Source organism: Panulirus ornatus, chromosome 57 (genome assembly GCF_036320965.1).
Source record: "Panulirus ornatus isolate Po-2019 chromosome 57, ASM3632096v1, whole genome shotgun sequence".
Classification (NCBI taxonomy): Eukaryota; Metazoa; Arthropoda; class Malacostraca; order Decapoda; family Palinuridae; genus Panulirus; species Panulirus ornatus.
In genome coordinates, this window is record NC_092280.1 from 26,929,931 (window position 1) to 26,955,558 (window position 25,628).

General features: G+C 43.5%; 2 protein-coding genes across 2 annotated transcripts in view; one reads left to right on the forward strand and one right to left on the reverse strand.

Moving 5' to 3' along the window:
• The window catches only part of LOC139766345 (uncharacterized), a 36,735-nt gene extending 34,538 nt beyond the window's left edge, over positions 1-2,197 (reverse strand). The window contains exon 1 of the mRNA XM_071694868.1: positions 2,130-2,197. The gene's annotated coding sequence lies outside the window, so the exon portion shown is untranslated. The remainder of the gene's footprint in view (positions 1-2,129) is intronic.
• A 174-nt stretch (positions 2,198-2,371) lies between these two features.
• Positions 2,372-25,628, forward strand: part of LOC139766347 (protein tiptop-like) — a 600,829-nt gene continuing 577,572 nt past the window's right edge. Inside the window, exon 1 of the mRNA XM_071694870.1 lies at positions 2,372-2,800. Within this exon, the coding sequence (XP_071550971.1) occupies positions 2,761-2,800 (40 nt within the window). The 5' untranslated portion in view covers positions 2,372-2,760. The remainder of the gene's footprint in view (positions 2,801-25,628) is intronic.

Genomic DNA, 25,628 nt, shown 5'->3' on the forward strand with positions numbered 1-25,628 from the left:
ATTCTTTTCATTATCTTCATTATTATTATCATTATTATTATTATTATTATTATTATTATTATTATTACAACAAAATATTAATAACCATTAGACTAAGGCAAAAGCGTAGGTAGATATTAAGAAATATATAACAATTTGATATATATATATATATATATATATATATATATATATATATATATATATATATATATATATATATATTCGCTGTTTCCCACCTTAGTGAGGTAGCATCAGGCCCAGATGATGGAGGCTTTGAGGAATATCCTCTCTTAGGTCTATCCTCTGTGTCTGAATTTGGAAAGAAGTAATACAGGAGGGGAGGATTTCCATCCCAATGCCTCCTCCCGCTTCAAAGGAGTCCACACTTCCCTGCTGCTGGAAGGTAGCGCAGACTTTGGAGCAGCTTGAGCCATTCCAGAACCACTTTTTTTTTTTCCAGAGAGATCCTACCGCTCCAAGGATGCGCCACTTCCAGTAGCTGAGTAATGTAGACTCCTTCTTCCTTCAGATTTGAGAAATGCTCGCAAGGCGTAACACAGAGAGCGAGAGTTTACTCTCGACGTAGCCTGTATCACTGCCAATGAACGGAGAGGCTACAGCTTCCTTGAGGGCCTTCCAAAAGCCTAAACGAGCCCACCTTACCCTGCTCCCGCGTGGAGCGCACGCCAAGAGCAGCAGGAACCTCATAGAGGTGGTGTGTGTGTGTGTGTATCTATCTATCTATCTATCTATCTATCTATCTATCTATCTATCTATATATATATATATATATATATATATATATATATATATATATATATATATATATATCGATTTATTGATTTGAAACATTCGGTTGAATGTACTACAGTTAAGGAAGTGTTACAGTTGTTACACAACGAGGGGAAAGGGAGGGGGGGGGTAGGTCATGATAGTAAGTAGTTGACTAATTAAAAACGAGCCTAAGACCCAGATGGGCTGGTTAGTTAGTTCTACGCTCTAGACGAAGTACGTGAGGGAGGCACGTCTGTACGGTCGGTGGATATACAGGAGTAATATGAATAATGTGGTTCATACATTATACACGTAGTTGAACACTAGGTGATGACTAATTGTAGCAATACAGTAGGTGACACTCTTATGTGTATATGTGTTTGGTGTGTACATGTATGTGTATATGTATACCCAAGTACGTGTATGTGTACGTACGTGTGGTTGATATACTTTGATATGCCCTGTATAAATGACTTCATTATTCAGTTATTATATACTTTTAACTGTCACCTGTTCTACCATACATTCAAAAATTGGCATTGACATACCTTATCCAGAGCATTAAAAAAAAAACGGCCATTATATATACAGGTGAGAGAGTTTCACACACACACACACACACACACACACACACACACACACACACACACACACACACACACACGAGTTATTTATTAAAAGCGATGCGGACTGCCTAGCTCACTGTTCACTATTGATTGCCTCAGAATCATTAAGAAAGTTATACATAAAAGCCCTTTATATAATCACTGCCTTCCTTCGGCTCTGGAGTACAAGAGTAAATAAGAACGGGTTTAATGAAAGAGAGGAATGGACGCTTTCGTAACGAAACCGTGTGATTTTTAAAAGTGGGTAAAACTTGATGAGAGAGAGAGAGAGAGAGAGAGAGAGAGAGAGAGAGAGAGAGAGAGAGAGAGAGAGAGAGAGAGAGAGAGAAAAGGGAAGAGCATATTCGGGCGTACCGTCAGCGCATGACACCCTCAACTTCAAATAACGCGCGGCCGGGGTGTTGTGACTTGTGCTGCCATCTACCATAAACAACATGCTCGTATGTTTGACAACTTTGCGGATCCTAGCTTTAATTCGCGTCACTACCTATCCCAAAAGGAGCTCTGTAAGGCCAAGTTCCTACTGAAGAAGTGGGTTCGTGAATTATTTCCGAATAACAAAGAAATAACGTGATTTATGACTTGGTTCACCGGGTACGGTACGCCATGTTAGATCGGATGTTTACTGAAACAAAGGCCAGTGGAAATCTATTTTCCATATTTCTATGAAGGTTCAGCGTCTGAGACCAATCTAGCGTAGTGTACCATAGTCTTGGGATCCAGTGGCTTCACTCTGTGTGCACTTACCTCCATAAAAAATCCTGCAAACTCCTAAAATAAGCAAGAAACCCAATCGTTGTCGAATGTACCGTAGAGCACTGGGGAGGAGGAGTCGACTGGCAAGCCCCGCCTTCCACCCTGTGACGTCAGCTAGAAACGCCCACATTTGGACCACGTCACGGTGCTCCGCCTTTATTTACGATGACGTCACGTCGAGGCTCCTCCCTCCACCAGATGACATCCCAAGACGGACAGGAACGTTTAGATTCTGACAACCTGGTGCAGCGGGAGGATGTGCCGCCATGCTAGCCGCGTACTGGCATGGTTTTAGGCGGTGTTGCAAGGGTTAACTTGCAATATTGAATGTGTTCGGAGTAAGCATGTGCATGATCAGTGGATACATGTTGGATACACAATGTGTCAGTGAGTGTAGAGGCGTAAATTTAACGATGAGGCTGTGAACCAGTGCGTATTGTACTACGAAGCTGGGAGATTGCAATTTGTTCCCTGGTGTTGGAGGTGCCGCCGTCGCAGGTCCGCATCAGGATCCCCCACTTGGACGACCTGTCCCACCATCCCAACCTTTCTACTACTACCCCCCCACATCACCCAGCCCCACGCTCTCTCTCTCTCCCAAAGTGTCAAGATCAGCGAGAAGATGCCGCGCCGGAAGCAAGACTGTCCAAAACGCATGAAATGTGAGTAGCTGCCGTGTATGTATGTATGTATGTGTGTGTGTGTGTGTGTTTTGCAGGAGGGGGAGGAAAGGGGGGTGGTGCGTGTGCGAGTGTGTTCTATTGCTCCCCTTTCTCCCCCCCCTCTTCTTCCCCCCCTCCTCCTCCCCTCCCCCTCAAACACCGTTGCCATACGCACTCCATGCCCCCACGTCGCATGTGCATAGACACATACACACTCACACACGCACGCACGCACACACACGCGTACGCCCTATGTACGGTTTCTTTTTCTCCTCCACTTGCCACAAGTTTGCTGATGATTCTGTAGATTTGCCTATTTTTGTGAGAGAAACGGTTGGTCACTTACGTTCATTTGGACGACTGTCGTAGTTAGCACGTGGTATGTGTGTGTGTGTGTGTGTGTGTGTGTGGGTACGTCAGTATGACGTAATGATATTAATAGCACGTTTTTTTAAACGATAAAAAAGTAGCAATTTAACCATCATTCCCAGCAAGAAATAGCTCCATTAGGATCCACTCCTGCAACGATCACATAGTCCTCCGTGACTCGTAATTACTCGTTACGTGGCCGTGCACGTGTCGTAATTATGATGACGCTTGCTCTCGTGGCGTTAGACGCGAGCCAGACAGAGGTCAGTCAAAATGGTTTTGGAAAATAGAATTTTTTTGGTTCTAAGTGGACATTTCGTGGTCCTCTTCTTCGTTTGACTCCTCCTCTTCTTCTTCTTCTTCTTCCTCCTTCTCTTCTTCTTCTTCTTCCTCCTTCTTCTTCTTCCACCTCCTCCTCCTCTTCCTCCTCTCTCTCTTCCTCCTTCTTCCCTCCCTCCCTCCCTCACCGTGAGAGCGAGGGTGGGCGCGCGTTCCATACTCCCCCGTGCCAAAGCTTGCGAACACTCAACAAGTAGCCTTCGCCAAACTCACCAACTCAGAGCTGCGGTATCGGAGGGAGAGGAGGAGGAGGAGGAGGGTTGTGGTGGTGGGGTGTCAAAACTTCACCACTCCTCCCCCCAGCAGGAAGGTCCTCTCTCTCTCTCTCTCTCTCTCTCTCTCTCTCTCTCTCTCTCTCTCTCTCTCTCTCTCTCTCTCTCTCTCTCTCTCTCTCTCTCTCTCTCTCTCTCTCTCTCTCTCTTCCACACCCACCTTCTGCAGGAGTTTAGAAGTAGTGCTGTGGGGGGGAGCTGCTGCAGGGGGAGGTTTGGGTTAGTTATTTATTGTTATGAAACACCCCCTCTTCCTCCTCTTCCTCCTCCTCCTCCTCCTCCTCCTCTTCCTCCTCTTCCTCCTCCTCCTCTTTCTTCTCCTCCTCCTCCTCCTCCTCGTCTCTCTCATCCTCATCCCAACAAAAAAGTTTGGAAAAATTAGAACTTGTGGTGTTTTTTTTTCTTTAGGTATCTCGTAGGCCCTTTAGAACGAGAAGAATACAAGAAATGAGGTACCCTAACGTGTGAAGGAAAAAAAAAGAAAAAAAATTAAAAAAGCGTAAGATAAAGAAGAAGGAGAGTGAAAGAGTGAAAAAAAAAAAATCCATATTTGATGTTATTTTTTTCTAGTATTTCGGTAGGGGGTCTTTGGAAACACGTGGGTTGACCCCTTGTCGCGATATTGGCTAAGGTTTGGGGGGGCGGGGGGCGGAGGGTGGGTTTTAGACCCCCTCCAATGACTTAACCCCAACAGCGATCGCTTTTAGGATCACCTGAAGTGTCGTAGTGGCCGGGTATTGAATGCATCCGTAGTTCACAGAGATATATAAGAGATTAATGGAATTTACATCGCATCCAACTTAGTGAAATTAATTAATATTCATTTATTCAAATGAGAGAAATGTGGGAATGTTAATGTTAGCGTTATTTAATATAAATTTAGCGAATGAATTAATTCTAATTGTTTACATAATTCGTAAAGACGTTTTTACGCGTTCCAGTGTCATTGTAGTACCCATGGTCAGCAAGGCTGTTTCTACTCTTCATAATTTTTTATACAAAAAAAAAAAAGTAAAAACTAGTTTTAATTATCGTGTCAAGTTCGTGTAATCAAGTTACACTGCTTTGCTAATTGTTAGTTCTCTTCTGAGAGTTATTTTGTAGTTATTATTGTTAGCTTTTATTTTCCCTTTTGGTTAGCGTTTTTTCTCTTTTGGTCAGCGTTTTTTTCCCTTTTGATTAGCATTTTTCCCCTTTTTCGTTAACGTTTTTTCTCCCTTTTGGTTAGCGCTTTTTCCCATTTGGTTAGATTTTTTTCCCTTTTGGTTAGCGTTTTTTCCCATTTGGTTAGATTTTTTTCCCTTTTGGTTAGCGTTTTATTCCCCCTTCTTTCGTTTGCTTTGACTGCTGTAAGGTAGAAGTTCCTTGTATGATATTTGTCGAAGCTGTTGTTAGAATATTATTAACTGTGTGTATTTGAGAATATTCATTAGTAAGTGATAAATGTAATTGATAAGTTATCAGTCATATGTGGTATCAGAAACGACTCACCACTGATGATTGTAGGTCATATGTGTGTATGTGTGTGTGTGTATGTGTGTTCAAAAGGAGAGAGAGAGTTGTGGGTCGTTTGTGTGCGAGATGAGAAATAGTGGGGTTTGTGTGCGAGAGTTGAGAGTGTAGGGATGTTAATTCAAAGATGTAGTGAACGTGTATATGTGTGTGTGTGTGCATGTGAGAAAGAGGGGATGTAACTGGAATATGTGCGAAAGGGGCAAAAGTTAGTGGTCGTGTATATATATATATATATATATATATATATATATATATATATATATATATATATATATATATATATATATATATTACTCATATTGAAGTAATGTCCACTTGTGCGAAAGGCAAGTTAGTTCCTATGTGTCTGTGTGCGACAAGTTTAAACTAGTGTTTATGTGTGCGAAAGTCAAGTTTGTTCCTATGTATCTGTGTGCGACAGGATTAAACTAGTGGTTATGTGTGCGAAAGTCAAGTTAGTTCCTATGTGTCTGTGTGCAAAAGGTTTACACTAGTGGTTATGTGTGCGAAAGGCAAGTTAGTTCTTATATGTCTATGTGCGACAGGTTTAAGCTAGTGGTCGTGTGTGCGATAGGCAAGTTAGTTCCTGTGTGTCTGTGTGCGACAGGTTACGTGTGCGAAAGGTACAGATAAAAGGCACCTGTTCTCCCAGTACGACACGACACCATTCACACACTCTGGTCGTTGCCCCAAGTTGTCGTCTTGTGGAAGGGGAAGGTGGGTGGGGTGTGTGGTGGCGAGGCTACCATAGCCTTCAGTTACTCTTCATTTTCTTTCCTTTTACCCCCTTCTCCTCCTTTCCCCCCCCTCCGCAAACGCACGTCTGGCTAAACACCCCCCAAAAACACCCTCCCCCCTCATCACGAGGTCCGACTCTGGTGTCCACACTCCACCCTCCCTCACCCCCAGACCGCCAAAAATCGATTTTGAGAGAGGTGTTCTGTGAGGCCCATGTTTATCTTGGCTTCACATACACCGAGGATAGAAAAAAGGTATGGAAATTAGGTCTATCGAATCTCCCCGTACACAACGTCTTGTGTAGCACACCTATATTTTTTTTCTCCCGTCATTAATTATGTTAATTAGTTATACAATCAATTAAGATTAATCATTGCAGTTATTAATTATATAACTAGATCGACTTGATGATAGTATTTAACCCCCGTCTTTCGGTCTTAATTGCCGTAATTTATTTATATTGGCGTGTGTTAGTAACACACTCATATATATATATATATATATATATATATATATATATATATATATATATATATATATATATACATTTTTCTCTCAAGTGTAATTGATGGTAATTACCATGTTCTATATCTGAGGTTGGTTACACTCTTTGCTTCCTCGTAATGAAGAAGGAAGCCCCAATCTTTAGCCAAACAACCCCCAATGAATTATCATGTCCCTCTTGGAGACGATTCGTAATTCCATAAATGATCGTAAAAATCCCAAAAGAAGAAGAAGAAGAAGAAGAAGAAGAAGAAGTAGGAGAAGAAGAAGTAGAAGAAGAAGAAGAAGAAGAAGAAGAGAAAAAGAAAGGATTATAAGAGTCGATACATTGACGCCCGTAGTTTGACTCGCAGCGGTGTTTGCCGTTTGTTGAAATATGCACACACGCACACACACACGCTGCTCCCTTTGCAGGGCGGTGATGATAACGTGTTCAACGCGCGAAAGCTTACGATAACACACACACACACACACAACACACACACAACCATTCGTATTACTGCTGCTGGTGTGGTGGTGTGGTGTGGCTGCCTTCGTTTATGGACGAATGGCGTGATGTCAGAGAGAGAGAGAGAGAGAGAGAGAGAGAGAGAGAGAGAGAGAGAGAGAGAGAGAGAGAGAGAGAGAGGACGACGTCCACAGTCCTCCGTGTGCGAACAGACTAACAGCCGAAGGGGTTAGATGGTGGGTCAGGGGTGTGGGGGATGGTTGGTTCTTCCCCACACCCCCTTATTTTTGTATAAGGGAAGGAGGTGATGGTGAAAGACTTTAGGCCAACAAGAGGCGCGAAAAGAATACCCCTCATTCCGTTTTCTCCCCTTACGATTATATATATATATATATATATATATATATATATATATATATATATATATATATATATATAGCGGACGTGTCCCGCGGCAGTTCAGTTACCCCAACAGCCCATTTTATATAAAAGGTAGATTAGCATAGTCTTAATGGACCGCATCCGACAATTACAAGCGGGGAGCCAGCAGGAGCGCTGAGGACTGCAACTCCGTGAGGAGAGAGAGAGAGACACACACACACACACACAGACGTGTGGTAACCTCCTTCCTGTAGGGGGCCTAAGGGAAGCAAGACGGACGTAGGCGAAGAAGTCCCAAAGAAGTGGATTCCGTTCGTGATGTTTGTGATGCGCGGGCAAACATGTTGGTGGTTCGGAGGCCCCGGGAATAGTCGCATGGTTCCTAGGGGTTGTAAAGTGTGTTATAAGCTTCCTGTATCGCCATCTGAATCGTAAATATATAGGGTAGGAAACCAAGAAGTATTGTCTCATAGACGAGTCGAGAACTCGCTTTTCTTTTTTTTTTTTTTCACCCCGCCATCGACGAACAAATGATATTTGAGCAAGACCTGTAGGTTCTCTAGCGGCTCGGAGAGTTCGAATGACCAAATCGTCGCGTTTTTCCACAACTGCCGGAGCGAACTTGTTTGATTATCGGTGTTGAACGGGTTTCGCCGGGGTTGTTCCGCTCGTCACCGAAGCTTCGAAGAGAGTCGCTGCTTCGTCAGGGCCGTCGAACTAGTGGTGCTCAGCGGTGAAGGAGGGAGGAGGTGGTAAGGTCTTCAAACCAACAAGTGCTCAGCAACTCCGTTCAGTGAAGGGTTTGCCGCAGAACCGTCATGTTGGTCTTCCAAATTCATGAGGTACAAAAAAAAAAAAATATGGTTCTTTCTGGGTCAGTTTCGGCCGCATGCGGCGAAGTAATTCAAGAACAGAGGGGGAGAGGCGCTGCTGCATGAGCGAGTCTTCAGTGTATAATAATCTTGAGACGGTGGCTGGGATATGGGGGTGGGGAGAAGGGGCTCCCTTTATAGACCGTTTGATATATGTAAACATTAGGGTTTGTTGGCGATCTCCTCTGGGCTTGACATTTCCACTACTTCGAATTCTCGTTGCTGTTGTCGAAGTCGACAGACAAATCGACGGACGGGGGACTTGTTGACAAGATCTTATTTGCTTGTTCTTTGCGTTCACCTACACAAACAACACCTTTGCAGAAAACCACCTTTTGAGGTAAATAGTCCGTTACGAAATCTTCGTAGCATCCATCCATGGGCGATAACAAGCCTTTAAAAGGCTTGAGCTACATTATAAACTCAGGATTCCAATCAATTTCCATTTTACTTAAAAAAAAAAAAAGTTTTTCTAGCGATTGAGTAACACGTCCTGTCGTGTCTTAGCTGTAATGATGACTCTTTATCATCATCATTAGCTCCCCTGATTTATTTTTATTAATCAATAAGTCATTCATTTAGGTGAAAAAAAAAGAAGAGAGGTGAGAGAGAGAGAGAGAGAGAGAGAGAGAGAGAGAGAGAGAGAGAGAGAGAGAGAGAGAGAGAGAGAGAGAGAGAGTGCAATGCTTAAATTCAGGTTTTGTGTGTAATAAACTGATGGCCAGCGGAGATTACACGGGAAAAAGTCAAAGCTCCTCAAGATCTGAAGATGCCTTGGCCCCCAGGGCAGCCAACTAGTTCCCAAGCTGTTTAATATACTGCGAAATGATGGCTCGGCTTGGGGTGAACAGGGGTGATGTCTGCGAGAAGAGGCGACTTCTTCTTCCTCTTCCTCACCACCACCGATCCCCGAGGCTGCAACGAGTCTTTGTTTGTCGTAACATTACGACACCAGGAGTGGTGGTATCGTAGCATTTAGATCGTTCCCAGCTTGGGGGAATAAAAAAAGGAAAACAAAAAAAGCAAAAAAAAAAGAAAGACACTCGCGGGTTCCCGGACGCATCCGGCTGCGTTCGGAAGAGACTCGCCGGAGAGGACGCAACGGAGTTCGACTCCCGGCGAAGCATCGGAACCGCGCGCGGGAGGTAAAGATCACACGAAATCGATGATCGTAAAACCTCGGACAATTGTATATTTGACAGGAACTGGTTTCTCTCGTATTTACTGAGCATCTACCGCAAGTGAGACGATAGTTTCGTCCCTCTCGACGATTTTGTACGATGGTTTCGTCCCTCTCGACGATTTTGTACGATGGTTTCGTCCCTCTCGACGATTTTGTACGATAGTTTCGTCCCTCTCGACGATTTTGTACGATAGTTTCGTCCCTCTCGACGATTTTGTACGATAGTTTCGTCCCTCTCCACGATTTTTACGATGGTTTCGTCCCTCTCGACGATTTTGTTCGATAGTTCCGTCCCTCTCGACGATTTTGTACGATGGTTTCGTCCCTCTCGACGATTTTGTTCGATAGTTTCGTCCCTCTTGACGATTTTGTACGATAGTTTCGTCCCTCTCGACGATTTTGTACGATGGTTTCGTCCCTCTTGACGAATTTTACGATAGTTTCGTCCCTCTCGACGATTTTGTACGATAGTTTCGTCCCTCTCCACGATTTTTACGATGGTTTCGTCCCTCTCGACGATTTTGTTCGATAGTTCCGTCCCTCTCGACGATTTTGTACGATGGTTTCGTCCCTCTCGACGATTTTGTACGATAGTTTCGTCCCTCTTGACGATTTTGTACGATAGTTTCGTCCCTCTTGACGATTTTGGACAATAGTTTCGTCCCTCTTGACGATTTTGCACGATAGTTTCGTCCCTCTCGACGATTTTGTACGAGAGTTTCGTCCCTCTCCACGATTTTTACGATGGTTTCGTCCCTCTCGACGATTTTGTACGATAGTTTCTTCCCTCTCGACGATTTTGTACGATGGTTTCGTCTCTCTCGACGATTTTATACACAGTTAACTTCACCATCCTCAAACCTAAGAAGACTTGAGAGCGTTGGTGGACATAGAGAAACCATGTTTAGAAATGAGCATTTGAGCCTAAGTGTAACGAGAGAACAAGTGATATTTCGTAGTTGTTCATATGGACGTGTTTTTCTGAGGTCGGGGGGGCGTGTGGTCCCAACGGGTTCAAGAGGAGTGGACCGATACCGGAAGGGTCTGAGAAGGAGTGGTGGCTTGAGTTCGAAGTGCTACTGGGGGGTTTAGGGGTCTATTGGCGTTGAGTTCGAAGGTCGGGAGTCTATGGAGCGAGGAGCGATGAGGGGTGATGTCCGTAGCCCGACCTTGATATATATATATATATATATATATATATATATATATATATATATATATATATATATATATATATATATCACAGCGCCTGATGACGGTGAGATTTTTTTAGACACTGATTTATTAAAGAAAAAGGAAGCTTAGAAAATATTCTTTTGAAATGTGATTTACATACTCCGGAAATATGTAAATATGTACGTGAGTACACAATATATATATATATATATATATATATATATATATATATATATATATATATATATATATATATATATATATATATATTGCTTTTACTCAAACTTAAGACTCTGTTGATATATACAAAAATGAATAGCAAAATATGGACCATGGTTGTGTAAAACTTAGGGAACTATAAAGGCGAGGTATAAACCAAAGATGAAAGAAAAAAAAAAACTGAAAGTGGGGTGACGAGAGGAAAAAAAGTATTAGAAAATGGGGTGTAGGAGGGTGGGAACTTTGAAGAAGATTAGGGAGAGGTCGTGAGATAGTGGGGGAGAGAAACATCGGGTCTTCGTGAGGGGGAGATATGATGAGAGACTTAAAAGGACACTGGAGGTGTGAGAGAGAGAGAGAGAGAGAGAGAGAGAGAGAGAGAGAGAGAGAGAGAGAGAGAGAGAGAGAGAGAGAGAGAGAGAGGTGTAAAACAAGCATTATAAGTACGCTACAATATCCAGGCAAAGAAAAGTATAAGTGGCATAACGAAAGAGTAAAGTACTTTGACGGCCTCGTCACTACATATTTACGGGAGTTACTTCACAGACTTACAGGCCACGGAAGCCTCTGGTTCAGGTAGCTTCAGGGGTGTGCTTGCAGCCGCCACCAACAGTCTGCTTAACCACACGAACGATAATAGAGGCTGGTTGGTCCTCTAGCCAGAATGGTTAGGGTGTAAAACAAGTACCAGTACAAATTAACGGCCAGGGATTGGCGAATCGTGGGAATTATAAGGGCAAAGACTAGTACCCGTACAATTTAACGCCAGCGATTAGCGAATCGTATGATATGGCCAGCGAGGGCCGGTGATGAGTCGATTATAATTCATACATTACTCATATGAATCACATTTGACTCACAACTTTTGAGTACATGATGATTCAGAGCTATAAAGAATGACTATACGTTATAACGCCCTGTATAGGTTGTATATATCTACTATATACTTTGTTTATCTACTGTATACTTTTGTTTATCTACTGTATACTTTGTTTATCTACTGTATACTTTGTTTATCTACTGTATACTTTTGTTTATCTACTTTATACTTTGTTTATCTACTGTATACTTTGTTTATCTACTGTATACTTTTGTTTATCTACTGTATACTTTGTTTATCTACTGTATACTTTTGTTTATCTACTGTATACTTTGTTTATCTACTGTATACTTTGTTTATCTACTGTATACTTTTGTTTATCTACTGTATACTTTTGTTTATCTACTTTATACTTTGTTTAGCTACTGTATACTTTGATTTTTCGTTCGGTTGCATTAGATTTCGTACACTAACGGACAGATCCACTTGGATGTATTCGGTTATAACGGTGAGAGAGATCGGGCCTCGACGGTGTTTTGAGAAGTATAGAGAGAAAATGACCTCACGGTATTTCTCCTCTAGGTGGCGCTGTTGTGAGGCATACAGAAGGCACAGCTCGAGCAGTATTTAGGAGGTAGATAATACCCTCTGTTACACGAGGCTTGAGGAGAAAGATGAGGAAGAAATGGGTAGATCAGGGCTGATAAGAAATGGGTAGATCAGGGCCGATAAGAAATGGGTAGATAAGGGCTGATAATGATAGTGGTGGTTTAGGGTGAGAAAGAGGATGATGATGATGAGGAGGCAATGAACCTGGGGGTCTTCAGGTAGGGGAGGCGAAGGGACCGCGACAGCCACAGAAGGGTGGGCTCCCCCCTCCTCTCAGAATCGCGAGGGAAGACGAAAGGTGGCACTGAGAGCCCAGCGGCCTCATGTGACTGACAGGCACGGGTGGTGGTGCCACAGCGCGAGGGAGGGAGGGAAGGGAAGGGAGAGGAAGAGGGAGAAGAGGAGGAGGAGGAGGAGGGGGGGGACACATTGTTGGGCAGGGGGTATAGAAAGCCTTTTTATAACCTGAGTCTTGTATTGGAGTTCTTGTGCCTTGTAGTGTCGCGCGTTAGACGAAGAAGAGGAGGAGGAGGAGGAGGATTAGGAGGAGGGAGGAGGAGGAGAAGGAGGAGGAGGAGAATTAGGAGGAGGAGACTGAAGATTAGGTGTCAGCAGGGGGGTCCATAACCTCATCATCACTATCAATAACTAATTACTGATGCTATTAACTAGTTAAGGTTTACTAGTACCCACCATATCTTATTATCCACACCACCTCCTTGTCTCCTCTCCTAGTTAGAGACTAGGAAAAAAATATACTAATAATGCAGCTGGGTCCTATTGCCTCTTTAGTGTTTTTGGTCATGGTAGGGAAAAAAAATAATAATCAGTATCCACATGGTACAGAATTATACGGTTTTTCTCCTATTGTTTCGTAACCTCTCTTGCTTTCCCAGTGAGACAGAACTTAAAACTTTGTGAATATGTTAATCAGACAGGAACATTATGTGTTTACAGTCATCATGGAGGTTAAAAGAGATTTAGACTAAATCCTTAAGGAAAAGATAAGTATAACTAGCTACACAAGATAATATAAATACATTAAGATAGATTAAGCACGTAAGATAAAGTAAGTACATAAGATTGTATACATACTTATGATAGGGTTAAGCACATCATGTAAGTACATCAGGTAAGTACATCAGTTATTGTAAGTATATATGTACATAAGACATGGTTGGTATATATGACAGCGAGTGTACAGAAGATAGAGTAAGCACATAAGATAATATAAGTACATAAGATAATGTAAATAGATATATTAGGGTTAATCTTACATTGGAAATACATAAACAAAGGTCAGGACATAAGATAATGTAAGTATGTAAGATAATGTATGTACTTAAGAGTGTAAATGCTTAAGGCAAGGTAAGTAAATAAGATCTTGTCAGCATGTAAGATAGTGTAAGTACGTAAGATGATGTAAATACATAAGGTAAGGTAAGTACATAGCAAAGTGTAAATACACAAGATTTTGTAAATACATAAGATATTATAAATACAGAAGATAGTGTAAATACATAAGATAGTGTAAATAAATAAGATAGTGTAAATGAATAAGATAGTGTAAATACATAAGATAGTGTAAATACAAAAGATGGTGTAAGTACATAAGATAGTGTAAATACATAAGATAGTGTAAATACAAAAGATGGTGTAAGTACATAAAAAACAAGTGATTACGTAAGATAATGTAAATACCTATGATTGGGTAAGTACATAGGAAAGGGTAGGTGGGTAAGATAAGTGTTAATACATAAGATAGGGTAATTACTTAAGTTAGTGTGAGTAGATAAAGTTATGCAAGCGCTCAAGAAAAAATATGTACATAAGATAGGATGATTACTTAAGATACCGCAGTGCAAGTACTTAAGAATATACAAGTACATAAGATAGAATAAACAAGACAGTTTAAGTACATATGATAGTTTAAGTACATATTTAAATACATAAGTTAGTTTAAGTACACAAGATAGTGTAATCACTTAAGACAGGGTAAGTACATAATATAGTTTCAGTATATAAGGTAGTGTAAGTGCATAAGATAGGATAAGTACACAGGTAAGTACATAAGAAAGTGTAAGCACATAGATTAATGTAAGTACATAAGATAGGACACCAAATGTACACAAGATAGGGCGAGTACATAAGCAGGTTTAACGAATAAACAACTTTAATATTTCTTGATTAGGAATTGGCAATTTGGTCAACATCACAACCCAATGTAGATTAGAAAGTACACTTCTAATCATTTAAAACAGTGATTGGTACTATTACAATCACGTAGACAAGGAGCATATCACCATTTAAGAAACTGATTATGTATTCATATACATGAAAAAGATAATTCGTATAATTATGATGATAATTTGATTAGAAAAAAATGTGTCATAATTCTAATCACAACAGAAAATAGTCGAAATTCTAATGAATTAGAAATACTCTAATTCTAATTGCTTAAAAAAGTAGTGTAATGCTAACAACTTAATAGGAGTATAATTCTAAGTTGTATAATTTGAGGAATTTCAATAGAAAATCGTGACTATTTTGAATTTGCCCGATTTAGACATGACCCATTCTAATTGTTAACACTAAAATGAAAAGAGTCTAACTTCAGTCCAATGAAAAAGTTGTCTAATACTAATCATTTGAAATTAATCTGATAATCATTTGAAATTAATCTGATTATAATCACTTAAAACTTTCATTCTAATCACTTAAAACAAATATTGTGTTTTTAATCACTTAAAAAGAAATAGTCCAAGCCTAATTACTTAAAAAAGTACCGGCATTTGTAATGATAATGATAATTACTTACCTTAGAAATTAGTCTAATTCTAACCACTTACAAAAGTCATCTAATTCTGACCACTTCAAAGAAAATTAGTCCATTTCTAATCACCTTAAACTAAAAGTAAGCTTATTAATCTTTTAAAAAAAAAAATCAAATCACATCCCTTAAAAAGAAATTAGAGTCGAATTTCTTCACTTATAGCGAAAATTAGCCTCTGTTTGAAACCTTATAGAATGAGTCAGAAATTACAGTTCGTCCTCCTCAAAAAGGCATCATGCCCTTAGTCGCTCATACCACAGAGTCTTATAGTGCTATAGAACCCATTGGAAAGGCAGTATGTCCCCGTTGATCTGAACCACAGAGCCTTATGATTCTGTAGAACCCATTGGAAAGGCAGTATGTCCCCTTTGATCTGAGCCACAGGGCCTTATGATTCTGTAGAACCCATTGGAAAGGCAGTATGTCCCCTTTGATCTGAGCCACAGAGCCTTATGATTCTATAGAACCCATTGGAAAGGCAGTATGTCCCCGTTGATCTGAGCCACAGGGCCTTATGATTCTGTAGAACCCATTGGAAAGGCAGTATGTCCCCGTTGATCTGACGTTACTGACCATAGTCACGTTAATCACGGAGGCTTATTAGAGTCTTATGATTCTACGGAACCCATCAAAGGGTACTGAATTCCTTAGTTGTTTATATATATATATATATATATATATATATATATATATATATATATATATATATATATATAATTCATATATATCATTGAATCTTATGGTTTTAAGGAACTTAACAAAGCGCTGCTTGCATAGCGAGTAAGAGAGAGTGTGTGTGTGTGTGTGTGTGTGTGTGTGTGTGTCCTCTTAGAATCATTTTTACACACGAAGGAGGAGGTGTTAAGGATTTTTCCCCGTGGTGGACATACAACTTGGCGTTGATGGATTTAAAACGACACTCTAAGGCAGTTGTTAATAGGACTAACCAACCAGCCAACTTAGAATCCTAAATGATGTGCAGTTTAAAAGCTTCTAACTTCTAGAAGGAAGTGGAGGTAACACTAGTTTAGAATTAGATTTACCGTTGGCAGTTTAAAGAGTTGTGTGAAGCACCCGGCATGAACGAGCGTTATTAGTAGTTTAAATTGGAAAGAAAAAAAAAGTCTTAGAGTGGAAAAAAAAGGTGTTCATAGCGAGATATTTGAAATGATTTTGTTGCGTTTGGTTACGATGGTTTATGGGTTGACCTCTGAGCAGGGGGATTTCCAAGAGTTTTCTGATCAATTGAACTTTTCGTAGACGTAGTCTACAGGCCCAGATGCCCGCCACAGTCTTTGATTTGTTGGTTATTAGTCATTTAGTTATTTAGTCATCAGTTATTTAGCTCCTTAGATACGAGAGAGAGAGAGAGAGAGAGAGAGAGAGAGAGAGAGAGAGAGAGAGAGAGAGAGGGAGAGAGAGAGAGAGTTGGTGCCTGATTTTTTTTAAGATTTTGTTTTGAGTCTTTTATTTAAGGTATAATGTTTATGAATTGGATGTCTATTTTGTAAGCCCTGATTTCGTCGTCTTTGCTTTGTGACCCGGATGTCTGCTCTGGTTTGTGACCCGGATGTCCGTTTTCTTAACCTGGATGTCAGCTTTGGGTTGTGAGGTGGATGTGAACTACGCTTTGTGACCTGGATGTCAACTCTGCTTTGTGACCTAGATATCAGCTCTGCTTTGTGACCTAGATATCAGCTCTGTTTTGTGACCTGGATGTCATCTCCGCTTCGTGACCTGGATGTCAACTCTGTTTTGTGACCTGGATGACAACTCTCTATGATGAAAAAGATAGGAGATATGAAACGAGGGGGATGATTGAACCGAATTCTCAAGCATTTGTATTCCTATTTCAAGATCATGTCGTGTGTGATTCAAGATAATATTGGTTTGCTTAAGGTAATGTTGGCCAACTTTTTAAGATATTGGTGTCACGCTTACAGCACCGTCGTCAGTAAGATAATACCGTGGTACATAAGATACAGGTGGCTTACTCTAAGATGGTATTGCTTAAGATACTGCTGTTTATCTTAAGATGATCTTGTGTCAAAGATAATATGACTGTCTTACGTAAGCTACTGTGGTATTGTATTGTCATTTAAGATATATTTTTTTTTTGCCTCTTCTAAATATTACCTTACTTGAGATTATCTTGTGTCATCAGTGAGTATTGTTTCAACCCTTACATGATACTGTTTCACCCATGTGTCTACATTAAGATAGTGTTGCCAAACCAGAGAGAGAGAGAGAGAGAGAGAGAGAGAGAGAGAGAGAGAGAGAGAGAGAGAGAGAGAGAGAGAGCGTGTTGCTTAGCTTAAAATTTAGCTGGTAAACGGAGATATTCGCTGTCACCCTTAAGATATTAGCTGTCACGTAAGATAGTAGCTGTCACACTTAAGACAGTAACTGTCTCACTTCAGATATTTTTGTGGAACAATTATATTCTATAATGCCTGTGAAGCTGCCAATATACAACGCTGCTATCATTAGCAGAGTCGAGAGAAGGGAGCTGCAGAGCTCGACTAAAGAGATTGAAACCTTGTGGTTTGGGAGGAACAGGAATGGTTTATGATGGACTGACATAAATAGATAAATGAATGAATAAACGGTCTACTGTAGTGTAAGTCACGGAACCAAGTGAATAATGAAGTCAGCAAAAAGTAACTGTAACGTAATTACAGTTGAAGAAATGAACTTATGACTATTGGGTTCGTATTTCCACATTATCAACATATGCTTCGAAGCATCACTTCGAAGAGACCCCTTGTATGTGTCGAAGAGGGAGATTAGATTAGGTCTGAAATGGTGTTCCTTTCCAATCACTGTGCCCGTAGAGGATATAGACAGACGTGCGGGTTGCAGACAGAAACATTCAGATTGATCAGAAAGCCATCGTAATACCGAGTTATTGTGTACAGTTCGGCATCAAACCCTGTTGGTGAATTCCGGGGCCAGAGTTCCTGAACTTTTCACAAGGTTAACTATTTCAACATAGTTTTGAACAACCTTGTATCAGTGGAAAAAAGGGAATTAGTTACCCTAAAATTGAGGTAATGGTTCGTTCAGATCGAAGCAAAGATTCGTGGGGTTTCATTCACCTCAAAACGAACCCGGTTCGTTCGGCTCGACAGGACGCTCGGCAGTGTCCCACACAACGTTCGCTACTGAGCATAATGATAGATAGATGGAGAGAGAGAAGGAGAGAGAGAGAGAGAGAGAGAGAGAGAGAGAGAGAGAGAGAGAGAGAGAGAGAGAGAGAGAGAGAGAACTGGCGGCGGTGGCTGGTGGTGGTGGTGGTGGTGTGGGAGGCGATGTAGGCCTCCCAGGAAGCCGTGCAGGAGACGGACGAGTGGGAGTTGCTATGGGAGATGGGGGTGGGGTGGCCCTCCTCCCCTACCTACCTAACTACCACCCCCACCCCCCCACCAACCCCCTTACATCCGCCCGTCCATCCATCAGCTCTGTCAACCGTCCGTCACTCACCCGCTTTGTCCACCTTCCCGGCATCCATCATCCGGCCGAAACGTGTCTAACCACACCACCACCACCACCTCCACCTTTAACACCACCGCCACCACACTACAGTTTCTACCTGCAGCTTCTAGTCCACCTATAGACCAGTCCTCCATACCAACGTGCCACACTTCCTACCACTTCCCCGTGCCACACTTCCTACCACTTCCCTACCGCATTTCCTCCCCCACCGCTGGATTGTAGTCTACCACAGTGCTCACAAAATCAGCGCACCACACGAATGCCAGCATGACCACTACTGACCTAATTCTCAAACTGCGTGAACTACACTCGTCTCCACTAACGATCCAACCACTCCTGCTCGTCCCGCTACACCTTGCCTTGTAAACAGTTAGACGACACTGTCAGCTTTGCCAGCCTTTGTCCTCATTACCAGTAGTATTGACCCACTGTGTTAGTACCATTCCTAACCTTAACTACTGTCAGCCAATTATACTGTCACCAGTTTTGTTCTGTTGTCTTTTACGAGACTTTCAACTCACTGTTCTCAACCGACTCTTTCTCTCTCTCTCTCTCTCTCTCCAACTATCACTTCGACCCCGTCCGATAGTTTCGGGATGAAGCGACTGCATCACTCCCGCCACCGTCACCTCCTCACCCACCTGATGAGATCCCTCATCCCCTCGTTGCAGTTTGACACCACCACCTCATACAAACACATACCAACCCACCACAATTTTCATTTTCGCCGCTATCACCGGCTGGTTTATTGGGCATCCCACGCTTATCCCATGACTAACGGAATAGCCCCATCCCAACCTCTGGGAAACATCATAGCCCCATCCCAACCACTGGGAACATCATCAATAACCAGTGGACTCTGCATCAACCACCGCCTTCGCACTTGTTTGAAAGGCTGATCAACACGTCCCTTTTTTCCCCCAGAGCGCTTTAGTCTTCGTGTCTGATGTTAGTTTTCGTATTGCATTTAGCTTTTGAGACCAGTCATTATTATTGATATCATTATCATTATTATCATTATTAGCACCATCATTGAAAAGATAATGTGATTATTAAATGACGAATTACAGCTGTATCTCATAGCTATTATCTGTACTGGTTCAGTGGCTTGTACTCCCTACTAAACACTCCCGGTGTCCACTATTGTGCTATATTCTCAACACCGCCGGAGTTACTAGTACCCTTTGGTCATTACTGCCGTACCCTAAAGACTGCCTTCGTACCTTGCAAGATACGACCGAGCAGCAGCAGCAGCAGCTCCTCCTCCTCCTCCTCCTCCTCCTCCGCCTCCGCCGCCACCACACCTCTGGACCCTGGACAATGCGACGAAAGAGACTTGGGCACTACCAACCCAACCCCCTCCTCACTCCTCCACCACCACCACCACCTTGATCAATGCTAGTGTACTCTGAAATCGCATCTGTGAGAAGGCATTGAGAGACGACATTTGGGCGGCGTCCCCCCCACCTCCTAGTTTACCAGTGGGCTACTGAAAAATATCGGGGGTGTTCAGTGGGGAAGTAGTGGGCTACTGAAAAATGTCGGTGTTCAGTAGAGAGTAGTGGGTTACTGAAAAATGTCGGGGACGTTCAGTGCAAATACTTTTCAGCTGTTTATAGAGGGAAATTAATGAAAAGAACAGAGTATCGAACGTCAATACAGATACCTTTCTCTGACGGAAACAAACGATCGAAGAGTATTTGGATGATGATCTTTTCCTTCAGCGAGCATAGTGAAGTAGCCTTTTGCTCCGTCTACGATGATGATGGCAGGCTGGACGCTATGAACTCTCAACGCGAGAGAAACCAAGATATCATCAATGGTTGATACTATCATAGCTATTTACAGTCGTTTGCTAACATCACCTTCCAAAGTGGACGAGATTGTCCAACAAGATCTTGAATGAGCAAAAGGGCCATTCACAGTCCGTAAATGACTCATCAGAGATCCAAACCACTGTGAACGACGGAAATCACTCTCGCCTCGTTTTGTTTTTTAACCGCGGACGTGTGTTTGTGTGTGTGTGTGTGTGTGTGTGAGAGAGAGAGAGAGAGAGAGAGAGGACGCGACACCCATGGAAAAATTGTGGAAGGCTTCGACGACCCCTAAGTTTCCTTATGACATCGCAGACTGTGATGGTCATTACCCCTCTGCCCTGGACGCTTGCTTACCTCGCAACCATTACTTGTTTCTCTTTGAACATCGTACTATACTGAAGCCCTGATCTCGGGCCTTTGTACCTGGCGATACTCCTAAACGTACCCTGGGCACTGCTTGTGTCCTCGTACACTTCTGTTGTACCCTGGACGCTACTACTGTTCCTTGTACACTTCAATTGTACCGTTAGCGTTGCTGCTGATCCTTGTACACTTCTGTCGTACCCTGGACACAAGATGGACGATGGCACTTTGGCCATACCATACCATGGCCACGATGCCCTGTATGACCTTAAACCTTATCCTTTGTATCTGGACCATTTCTTCTGTATTCTGGGCGCGACTACTGTATCGAACACTGCGCCTGATACTTGGAGCCGTACCATACCGCCTCCGCCACCGCCTATAAGTGGAGTTACGTCGATACACAGACCACATAGACCCAAGGTTCCAATAGAGCCATTTCCGCCCTCTGTAGTGCCCTAGGCATCCTCCTTACACACACAAAAAACAAAAATGTATCAGAAATCTCTCTCTCGTGTGAAGGAAGCGTCCGGGTCTCGGGGCCGCGTCTTCTGTCCTTCTTGACACTTGCTCCGCCGTCATCGCCACCAGCAGACGTAGATGACGTCTTGGAGGACGTCCGAGATAAATTCACAAACGTCCATCAACTCATTTTCCAAGATCAATCACATCTGCTGACGAACGGGGTCGACGGGAACGAGAGGGAGGGAAAAAGAGAAAGAGAGAGTCGACCTCTACAAGAGCAAGAGCTATGAGGAGGAGGAGGAGGAGGAGGTCGACTTCTACGACCTCTACAAGAGCGCGAGCTAGGAGGAGGAGGAGGAGGAGGAGGTCGATGAGGTGGACTTCCACAGTTGTTACTACAGTGTCCGCGGCTCCTGTAGACCTCCCTCTCCCCCTTCCCTCAGCTATATCCCAGCGGTGCCGTGTGTTGTCCGTGGGCCTCGGCCATTACCGGCGGACTTAGTGGTCGCTAAGCTTCAACAAGTCGAGGAGGAGGAGGAGAAGGAGGGACGGTGAGGACCATACTGGTGGCAAGTGTTTTCGGTGTTTCGTCATGTACGGGAAAGGGAAGAAAAAAAAAAAAAAAGAGAAGGGACCTTGGTTGATCCGTTTTGTTTCCTTCGGTTGAGAGAGGCGTAAGTCCTCACACTTCTGGTATGTTTTGATTCGAAATGAAATTCTGAAAATAGCCCCTTCGCGCGCGCGTGGGCTCCCAGGGGTGGGTGTCCAAAAAGTAGTTCCCTCTTTTCCTAGTTTGAGCGTTGGTGTCAATCTCGTGCAAATAGAGAAAGTAACCAAAGACAACAATGTGGTTACGAAGATCTAAATATCCTTAGGAAATATTCGTGTAACTTGAAGCTTGGATGGGGAAGACAAACCACACTGAAAAAAAAAAGAGATAAATTTTGTTGCCATAATTCGCAAGACCCACACACAGGCACACACACACACACACACACACACACACACACACACACACACACACACACACACACACACAAGACGAACCATTCTGGTAAAGAATGAATCTTGGTGGGCGAGCTCGAAAAGGGTGTTTGGGGGGCTAGGGAGGGAGGGAGAGGAGGGGAGTGTAGAGGGGAGGAGGTGGAGGAGGAGGAGTGAGAGAGAGAAAAAAAAAAGTAGTTCAGATACACTAGATCGTACCACGTCCTCACTACACCTCTTGTGGCCATTAGGTCATCATTGCACTGGGGGATTGTCAGTCCTACACACCGGAGTTGTGGTACCACACTGGATGCCTTGGCTACACTAGTGTAAAGAGGAGGAAGACCTGATGAGGAAAAAAAAAAGGGAAGGTATTTGGAAGAGCGGAAGAGAGCTGGTGTAGTGGCCAGCCTAGCCCTGGACGGCCGAGGCTTGAGTGAGTGATGTGCGGTAGGCAGACGTCTGCCTGCCGTGACGAGAGAGCTAGGCGGACGTGGGATCAATGTGGGCAGGGTGAGGGAGAGGGAGAGAGAGAGAGAGAGACAGACAGAGACAGACGAAGAATAAGAAGAAGAGGAGGAAGAGGAATGAGAAAGAGAAAGAAGAAAGTCTGGTGGTCTCACTGTAACAGACAAATGACGGAAAGTGCAGAACATGGTTTGCTAAAGACTGAAAATGAAAAAGAAGATTAAGGCGAGCTGCAGCAGGGGAGGAGGAGAGGAGAGGAGAGAGGGGAGGCTGTGTGTGTGTGTGTGTGTGTGTCGAGAAGTGGACGGACGGACAGAAGGGACGGGCCTTGCGAGAGGAGGGAGGGAGGGAGTGAGAGGCAGACAGACAGGAGGGCCTCCCTCCGACACGCCACGTTGAAGGGCACCAAGAGCCCGGAGATGGACAGATGACACCTGGATGCTACACTCTCTTCCAGGATTTATTTTAAACTTTCCCGAGAGACGGAGGATAATTCCAGGCGAGCAAGGAAAAGATGAGCGGCTTCATAAGGGAGCTAAAAGGAAACATTTTTTTTTTTTTTGTGTGTGTGTGTGTGTGTTAAGAAGGTTGTTGTTGTTGTTGTTGTTGTTGTTATTGTCGTTGTTGGAAGCTGTGGGACTGCTTGAAGGGAAGGAAACGACCCGAAATACGACGGTCGTAATTGGCTTTCCTTCTCTGTACGTGTCTTTGCCGTGATCATCTATCGCCAAATAGGAATGCGCAAGAGTTATGATATCGGTGAAAATTCTGAGCGACGGCGGATTGAAAAATACCATCTCTCTTGCCCTCCCAACCACACACCCACCACCCCCACCTGGAGTGGTTCCAGATCAGGTTCCAATTGAAGTGGACTCAGGTGAAATGGAAAACATTGGGGTGGAGAGGTTAGTAACAGCAATACCTGGTGGAAACGCTGACCTCACTTCGCGCTGAGGTCGGCGACGTCTGGAAGGAAACGCTGACCTCACCGCGCTGAGGTCGGCGACGTCTGGAAGGAAACGCTGACCTCACTTCGCGCTGAGGTCGGCGACGTCTGGAAGGAAACGCTGACCTCACTTCGCGCTGAGGTCGGCGACGTCTGGAAGGAAACGCTGACCTCACCGCGTGTTAAGGTCGGCGACATCAGGAGGAAACTTCGCGTTGAGGTCGGGGACGTTTGGAAGAAACCCTGACCTCACTTCTCGTTGATGTCGGCGACATTTGGAGGAAACGCTGATCTCACTTCGCGCTGAGGTCAGCGACATTGAGAGAAAACCCCTGACCTCACTTCGCGTTGAGGTCGGCGACATCTGGAGGAATCACCGACCTCACTTCGCGTAAGTGACCTGCGCACGTCGCTTGGTCATATCATGTCGCATCCTTGGTGAACCATCTGTACTTTCCTACCCAGAAGTAAGCTACAAGGGGGATTGGACATCAGTCGAAATCATCGGTTCGTGGTCAAGAAGCCAGGCGGCGCAGGGAGGCGAAGACTTCGTTGTGGAAGGTCTTCAAGATCTACGTCAAAAGTGGCGAAGATCCCCTTAGGACAGGGTGCAAGACCTCTTTAGGGAAGGTTTTGAAGACCCACATCAGGAAGGTGTTGAAGACCTTCGTGTGGATGGAGGTTAAGACCTCCGATGAGGTGTTGAAGATCTTCGCCGGGAAGGTGTTGAAGACTTCCGCTAAGGTGTTGAAGACCTTTGCCGAGGGAGTTGAAGGCCTTTGCCGAAGGAGTTGAAGGCCCTTACCGGAAAGGTTCTGAGGAAGATGACTCGAAGTCTGGAATATTAGCGAAGAATCACTATACTGTTCGTACTTATTACTGCAGGAGGACAGCTCCCTGAAGGTGAGGAATATAAACGTGTGTTTGTGAAAGTGTAAGACCAAAATATGATGGCGAAAAATGTTCTTGTAAGAATGTAACAACTGAAAAGTGAATGACAAAAATAAACAAAATACGACAGAAAAAGTGTTGCGTGTTATCAGAAAACTGGAATAAATCAGCGGTAGAAACAGGTGTCGAAAAACAGAAATGGCGAAAACGATACAGCTGTATGACAGGAACAACAACTGTCACCTGGCGTGCGCGACAGGGCCGTATAAGTAGCAACAACGGGCGACGAACAGCAACAACAGTAGCAGGAACTAGTGATGTAGACCTACAACAGTAGCGATACCGGTTGATGTATAGCTACAGTAGTAGCAGTGACGGGTATTGTACAGCAACGGAATAGTAGTAGCGGACGATGTGCAACAAGACCAGGAGCATTAACGGATGATGTATGGCAACGACTGTAGCATTTGCGGATGATTTATAGCAACAACAATAGCAGTAGCTGGTGTTGTATAGCAGCAAGAATAACAATAGCGGACGATGTTTAGCAATAACTGTAGCGATGCCGGGTGATGTATAGCAACAACAAGAGCTATAGCGGGCAACGTATATATATAGCAACGAGAGTAACATTAGCGGAGGACGTCACAACAATAGCATTAGAAGAAGCCACTGTTGACAGAAAGCAGCAACAGTAGCAGTAATAGACGACAGCTACAACGGCAGCCATGCTAAACGAAGAAGGGACAACGGTAGTAGTTGCGGAACAACAGTAGTGGTATCGTATGGCGGATAGCAGGAACAGTAGCGTCAGCGGGCGACGAAGGAGCAATAGTAGCAGGAACGGGCGTTGATGGAACAACAGAAGCAGCGGCGGACGTCGAAGGAACAATAGAAGCAGCGGCGGACGTCGGGAGAACTACAGCAACAGCAGCAGGCGACGAAGACAACAAAAGTAGCAACACTGGTCGACGAAGACAACAGAAGTAGCCACACTGGTCGACGAAGGAACAACAGGAACTGCACCGGCCGACGAAGGGACAACAGTAAGCACCATTGGACGACCGAGGGAACAACTGGGCGGCTGAGGAAAGAACAGGAGCAGGAGCGGGCGACGAAGT